Source organism: Quercus suber, unplaced genomic scaffold, assembly GCF_002906115.3.
Source record: "Quercus suber isolate HL8 unplaced genomic scaffold, Cork oak 2.0 scaffold_358, whole genome shotgun sequence".
NCBI lineage: Eukaryota > Viridiplantae > Streptophyta > Magnoliopsida > Fagales > Fagaceae > Quercus > Quercus suber.
The window spans coordinates 598,636-606,074 of NW_027069810.1; the positions used below are offsets into that span (position 1 = coordinate 598,636).

Consider the following 7,439-nt stretch of genomic DNA (forward strand, 5'->3'; position numbering starts at 1 on the left):
ATTTATAAAGATTATCAACCTATTTAACAGCTCCAAGAAAAATTATTTTCTAATTAAAAAAAAAATCATAAACAAATTCTAATGGATACATTATCATAATCAGACTACTTTGACTAGAAACCGCTTAAAAACACCTAAAATCGAGGAAATAAGATCATAAATCACTTAATCCTAAAATTACATAAAATATCAAAAATTAATAAGTGATAAAAATTGATGCCTACGTTATGTTCCACGTCAAGCCCCCATCACATGATTGAAACTCGATCTCAAATTTTCATCTGAAAATGTTCCACATCAAACCCCATCACATGAATGAAACTCAATCTCGAATTTTCATCTGAAAATTGAAATCTTCCGCTCCAAATAAAAAGACATTTCAAATACTTAAAAAACTTGATAGGGTTTTGAAATTTGTACTGCATCCTTGAGATAGTGAAACAAAAAATCCCCACATTCTGTCCTACATTATACCAAGATGAGGAAAATTAAGTGGTCAAATGACATGGGTGCCACCATTTATATTTGTAAGCAATGGATGCATTTATCTTGTAAATGGTTACAAGGTAACTTTTTGATATATTAATCAAAACCATACTCTAGAACCTCACTCTATTGTACGTTTGTAACAAATGCTGCTTTCTTCCCCACAGCGATGGGGAGAAATTGCATTTATGAATTAATATCTGTTGCACCATTGATGTCTATGGACAATAACAAAGTTCAAAAAAATATGAAATGTTTTTTAGACTTATGACGGACAAAGGCCTGAACCTCCCAGTTCCTATTATCAGCTTTCTCCGTTAACTTTCCTATAATCCTGACCTTTCCTAGTCTGTCCTAGATCAATTATGAAATACTCAGACAAGGGTGAAATCAGGCTAGGTCAGAAAAAAGGACCTTGACTTTATGCATCAGATTGGCTCAGCACCAAGCTCATATTTTTATAGATTTTAATTTGAGCCCATTTTGCTTGTCAAGCTTCATGGTAACAAATTTACTATATTGAGAAAACTTTTCTTTTCTTTTTTTTGATAAGAACTATATTGAGAAACTTTGTGGTTTTAAAGAGGCCTAAATGCAAAAACACCCCTTGGATTTGGATTAGTTGCAAAAACAATCTAGGGTTTCCATATCCATCAAATTGACCTCTATGATTAATTTTCATTAGACCTTATAGACGGAAAATCATATGACCAACATGTGACTAGTAACGTGAATCAATTGGCAAGTCTTCTTAATGTGGACAAGCAATTGTCACGCTATTTTTCCAACCATAAGAACTAACCGGAGTTAGTCCAAGGTCAATTTGGGTGATATGGAAACCTCAAAGAGTATAAGGAATAATTGAAACTTCAAGAGGTGTTTTTGCAATTGAACCAAACTCCAAGGGGTGTTTTTGCTTTCTGGCCTTTAAAATATGTAAAGATGAATTTTTTGGAAAATAAATTCTACAGTCAAGGAAAAAGAGAGAATTTTACAAGGCATGCAGTAAAAATGGAGTTGGGGATAAAACATTTGGACTAAGGATATTTCATGGCATCCATTCCTTGATATCCAATGCAGTATACCAAGAGATACCGCACTTTGTCAATCAAATAACCAACAAAAGATAAATCAATAAAGTAAACAAACTAAATATTAAATTTCATAGATTCTGGGTTAAGCATAGTTAAGATTTCTTACATCTGAGAATTCTATGGAGGAGCAGAGAAATAAAGTGGTGGAGCAGAGAAATAAAGTATAAAGCATACATTGATGCTAATTTCAACCGACAATTATACTGAAGTGCAAGTCCATGACTATACATTGAATTAAACACACAAAACACAAAGAACTAAGGTTAAGACTCCAGGTACACCACACCCCTGTTTTTCCACATACCTTTCTAATATCTGAATTCTCAAAGCAGATAGCACCAAACTCACCTTCTCCACCCTGGCCGGGCCACCTTATCTGAAATTTAAATCCACCAAATGGTTAAAATCATTCAGAACAAAATTCCAGAAACAGCATCAACGGTACGCAACTGAAGATTTTTTGGAGACTAATATATATAACTACAAATTGAGTGACCCAGAAATAGAAATAATGGTCTGACTTTTATGCCAACATGCAAGAAGAAGAAAGTACACATAAGAATGGAAATCATTTTTTATGCATTTGATAGAAAGCTATTGTGTTGGCTTACATCTTCCATGACCAACTTAAGAAACATTTGGAAGTTCAAGAGAAAAGATAACGCAATTTCTCGCAGCCCTTGAAACAATCTTAGAAACAAGATGATGAGATATAAGCAACATGCTTAATATCAGATGGATACAACAGGTGCAGAACAAAAATGTATTATAAAAAATCAAGTATATTACGACCAGCTGATAACAAAAGTACAAAAAAAAAAAAAAACTGCAGATCTGTTCAAGGTTCTTACCCTCACCATCTTTAAAGGATGATAGTGATCTGTCACTTTTGCCCCCTCCTTTGCCATTTGATGGAGCTAGCCTTTGCACCCGTGGTGACATTGAGCTCAATTTACCATTAGTGGAAGCTGGCAAAGAATGCCGCCTGATGAAACCATTTTCCATTTCATCTTGACCAAACCTCGGGGATCCTTGTGCTCTAAGTTTTGCCTTGGCAGATTCAGTTGCTTGCATATACTTTGGCAGGGTTGGAGTATTCTGTGAAACATTCTCTGGGTATTCCTGCTTTGCTGGGAAAGATCTTCTCCGGCTTTTCTGGTTCTCCTTGCTAGTGTGATCCTCCCTTGTATTTAGCTCCTCATTCACCACTGGAATCTTATCAATTTTTTCAACAGTTTCTAAAGGAAGTCGCTCACCAGCAGGGTGATCATCATGCATCATATCAACTGTCTCCTCCAATGCCAATGGTTTTGGAGGTATTTCTACTATTGGGTCATTTACTTTTTCAGAGGAATTATTGCTACCCTTCTGAGGAGCATCAGATACTGTGGAGTTTGACATCTTTCGCATATTTAACTTTGGCTTCTCAGTCATAGCTTCTGACCGATCAGTAGTCACTGAGTTGGATACAGCAACTTTCCTCAAATTTCGTTTCACCCTCTCAAGTTCATCTGGAGTCTGTTCCTGCACTGGTTCTGCTTGATGGGTCATAGCTTTCCTGAGGTAGCGTCTAGGCTTTTCACACTCAGATGTGGGATGCAGTGAATTATTTTCAACATTTACAGTTGGGACCTTGCGCACACCTCGTTTTGCCCTGCTTGGTTGAGTTTCCCCTGTTTGAATGCTGTCTTGCTGTCTATGAGATTTAGCATCAGGAACACATTTTGGCTGTGAAAGTGGTCCCCAAAATTGAGATGATGACCAGCGTTCTAGCCAATCCCAAGCTGAATTTGGTTCAACTGGGTCATAGTGGAGGCTTAAGGGCATAGCAGTTGGCAATGAAGCAAGAAGCTATATAATGAGCAACATTGAACGTCATCAACTCCTATATTACATGCTGTAATAAAAATAAAAGACTAGATATATAATATCCTAATATCTTACTTGCTTTGTCACTTTGCTTCAATTTCATATAGTTTTCTTTTCTTATATGAATAATTTAAAATGTAGATTATAGAGGCCACTCAAGTTCTGCAGCTTGAGCCTTATCTGGTAAGTAAACCACTGTGTTACATGGGTCACTCTATATTGAGAAGGTTAATGATAACAATGCTATGGCTACTTAATTTCCCCAATTAGTGCACCCATACAATAGTCTATGCTACCTTTTGCATACATAACTGTAGTGAAATGGCTGACTAGTCAGTGGATTAATCTTATACAGAAGATGATTCTAAAATTCAGAACATTTTTTTTTTCTCAATTGCAAATGATATACTAATCGTACATACCATGAAAGTTCTGATGTATCTAAAAAAACCAGATGCTTATATACCTTACAAATAAAAGAATTTGTTGACAGCTTTTCTGGCCTACTGGTTGCATGTAATCCAACTGGCTCAACCTGTGCAACATCCTGGTAAAGGGAAAGAGATATTACAAAGACAGAATAAGATGCACAAGATATTACCACATTTAGAGCTGCCTAGAAAATGTAATAAGCTCAACAAGAAATGAGCTTATCCTAGTAAATCAATACATCAACAGTGAAAAGGAAAAAGGAACAAAAAGTAAAAGGAACTGAAAAGCATTATGACATCACATTCTTGAGATAAATGCTGACAGTCAAGGAATAGAAAGTCTATAAGGAAGCATGTATTAAATTTGGATGATGAATAGATGAGTGACACACATGACATTCATTCAAATCTGAAAATTCAAAGTAGCATCAATCAAGGACTTTTTGGGGCAGCTATTAAATCAGGACAACAACACAAAAAGCAAGCAAGGTCATTTCACTCATCTGCAATTAGATCAAACCATCTAGAAATCATTGTGGTTCAATTTTGAAAGCACTGTTAAGGGCAATGAGAATAGCAAATGGTTGATGCTGTGATATAAGATACAATAGCAAATGGTTAACAAGTGATGACAACCTTTTGGGCAGCCAAACCCGATTAATATTGTTTAAAAGATTTGAGCAGAGCTGGTTTATACTCCTGCAATTACTTAATAAGTGGGAATACCTCAAAGATGAACAGGATATGGATTTAGTGCAAAAGGGTAATCCACAAATATACCAGAGGCCCCAAGAAATGTAATTTTAGAATTCCTTCCATATGATGAACATAACTCACGAGGTTTTATATAGAGCTAAACGGCAAAAAATGATCCATATAGCCATCCCCACTTACTTGGGATTAAGGCTTAATTAAGTTTAATTGATTTGTATAAACACAGTGCATAAAGAACTCCCAATACTGGGTATAACAGAAAAATTACAAGATTCTTTTTTCCACATCATATAGATATTCAGAAAGACCAGTTACAGATTAAATAAAATCAATTTAGGCGTTACTTGAAAACTTACCACACTGCAATCTTTCTGCAATTCAAGCCCACAAACAGAAAGTCTGACTTTTCGACCACGAATGCGTGCCTGTAACTTAACAATTCCCTGCATGCAGCGCAAAGTAGCAACGGCCTGTCTCCTAACCAGGTGTCCGCGAATAAGTGCTTGCAGCCTTATGATGCCCTTGAGAGCACGAAATGCCCGGCGAGCCTTCACAGATATTATACTTAAATTAAATCCATATTACATTGAGATAACCTTACATTTAATTTAATGAAAGAAAAACATATGAATCTGTGTTTCGCAGATAGCCAATGAGAACTTAATTTTCGTTCAAAAATTATTTAAGTACAAAATTTCCTAATAGCAAATCACGTAAATAATTAATTAAAAAAAAAACCCACTAGATATAGTGTTTCGTAATCCATACACATACTTTTTCTTTACATTAAGAGGAAAATTTGTGATCCCACCTGAATACATGTCAGTAACTGAAATAAGACCCTCATACTGGTACTCCATAGCATCAATTTTTAGATGGTTTCACCAAGATATTATCCCATAATCGCCTTCATGAGTACTTTAAAACCACAAATGCTTTCAATTATAAGACAGTACTATAAGAGACTGTAGTCAAAACCCCAGCATATTGTCATAAGGGTATGCATGTATCTAGAAGATGTGGCATACAACACATTAGAGAACCAGAAAGACATGCTAGAAAGGATCGCAGAATTAGCTTCAAATTTCTTGTTCATGTAATTAACCATTATGACATATCTTTTTATTTCATGCAAGAAAAGTTACCAAATAGCCTTTAAAAGCTGCCTGTGCCTTTGTAGCAGCTTGTTCTTGCCTAGTAATCTCAGCACTGCCAGCTGAATCCAAACCCATGGTTCCTTCGGTATGTGCACCTTGCTTTGCAGGCATTGAGACAACTGCATCATGTGGTAGGTTGGCAGTTACTCCAATTTCTGATTTTTCTTCAATTCTGTTCAAGGTATGAAGTGCCACATCTGAAACTACAGAAGGATTCGCTGACAAATCACCAGACACTGCCTTACAGGCAATGGTTGCCTCTTTATTGGTTGTAGATTTCTTCACATGAGATGAGATTCACAAATTAGTGCAGGCCCAAGTCAAACATTGCTGAGTGTATATCAAAAACCAAATTGAAGGCATGTGCATAATTTCCACTAAATATAAGCAGTAAGCAAGTAACAAGTAACAGGAAAAATGGTAAAGCTATATCTTCTAATCATCAATTGACAAAAGATATGTGAAAACATATTATGTACTGAAATTTCCAAGTATTACATGAATTAGTGTAACGACCCAAGGAAAAGCGCTAGTCACATCTGCGCTATACCTCAAAAGGACTAGTCACAATTAAGGCTTCTTGCAGTTGTTAATAAATCTCAATTCAACCTAGTAAATACCCGATGTGAGACTTATCACACACCCACACACATCACACAATCAATCAAATTGGGGCATCACAATTAGATATATGATACATAATACCTAGACATAACGCTAACCTCACATAAACTTCTATACTTTGATCCAACAATCAGGAACATGTTATAGTTGCAAAACATTGATAATCAGCCAATTCAACCTCCAGATGGGCTATAAGCCACATAATATAATTATGCCTTTTACATAACCTAATGGAGCATAAATCATTAGAGGCATGAGATATTTAGATAGTATGGTATTCTGACATGACAAGTTGATATCAATATCTCAAGAAAAGGGAATAGTGCAACTGTACAAGTACAAACAATATGTAAAAATCTGTCATTCAAATAATTATAATGCTCCACATGCTCCCTTCATAACAGTAAACCAACATGATACATCAAATCATGTACACATGCATGGATTCAGAGAGAGAAAGAGTCAGATCAAAACTGTGAGCAGCAATGGAATACTGAAAGGCAATAACTAAGTACCTTTAGAAAGCTAGATTTGGATGGTTTCTTCCCAAAAAGTATGGTCTTGATCCACTTTCCTGGAGACTTTCCCATTGCAAGAAGGCTTATACCAAATAAATTGAACCTATTTTCCTAACCCTGTATGGTTTAACAAGTTACGCTCAAAATACATATATACAAGCTGAAAAGAAACATGAGATAAGTTTTATGATGAACCAAAAAAAAAAAAAATTAAAGAACACCAAAGATTAAGTCATGATTCCCATTTTCAATCTGAACCAATTTTTTTTGAGCCCACATAACCTCACTCTAAGTCCTTATAAATAACACAGAATCAAAATATCATTCAAACAGAAATAAACAGCAATTTCTTTGTTGCACACTAAAAGCACTTAGACCATCCAAACTAAAAGCAAAAATTACCAAGACTTCTATACACAGCTACTGAAACCCTTCCCATCTCAAACACCACCCCCCCCCCCCCCCCCCCCCCCCCCCCCCCCCCCCCCCCCCCCCCACACACCAAAAAAGAAAAAGAAAAAAAGAGTAGAAGAAACCCTCTAAAGT

The 7,439-nt window shown here is 35.9% G+C and overlaps 1 protein-coding gene across 2 annotated transcripts; it reads right to left on the reverse strand.

The window, feature by feature from the left end:
- Positions 1 to 1,626: 1,626 nt before the first annotated feature.
- On the reverse strand, positions 1,627 to 7,041 carry LOC111987058 (protein IQ-DOMAIN 31). Of its 2 annotated transcripts, none has more exons than XM_065760226.1 (6): positions 6,891 to 7,041; positions 5,740 to 6,030; positions 4,951 to 5,142; positions 3,916 to 3,996; positions 2,438 to 3,431; positions 1,627 to 1,956 (listed from the first exon to the last, which is right to left on the reverse strand). In XM_065760226.1, exons 1-6 carry the CDS (start codon positions 6,963 to 6,965, stop codon positions 1,925 to 1,927), a joined length of 1,665 nt encoding a protein of 554 aa, XP_065616298.1. In that variant the 5' UTR covers positions 6,966 to 7,041; the 3' UTR covers positions 1,627 to 1,924. The 2 variants fall into 2 exon arrangements, with proteins under 2 accessions (XP_065616298.1, XP_065616297.1); XM_065760225.1 differs by having other exon boundaries at positions 2,432 to 3,431.
- Between the last annotated feature and the right edge of the window lie 398 nt (positions 7,042 to 7,439).

Bases quoted from the DNA above. Each gene is read 5' to 3' on its own strand.
- LOC111987058 (XM_065760225.1), bottom strand. From the start codon at position 6,965: ATGGGAAAGTCTCCAGGAAAGTGGATCAAGACCATACTTTTTGGGAAG. The intron at 3,432-3,915 runs GTATATAAGCAT...CTCATTATATAG, and splicing joins CAAATTCTTTTATTTGTAAG to CTTCTTGCTTCATTGCCAAC. The intron at 1,957-2,431 runs GTAAGAACCTTG...TTTAAATTTCAG, and splicing joins ATCCTTTAAAGATGGTGAGG to ATAAGGTGGCCCGGCCAGGG.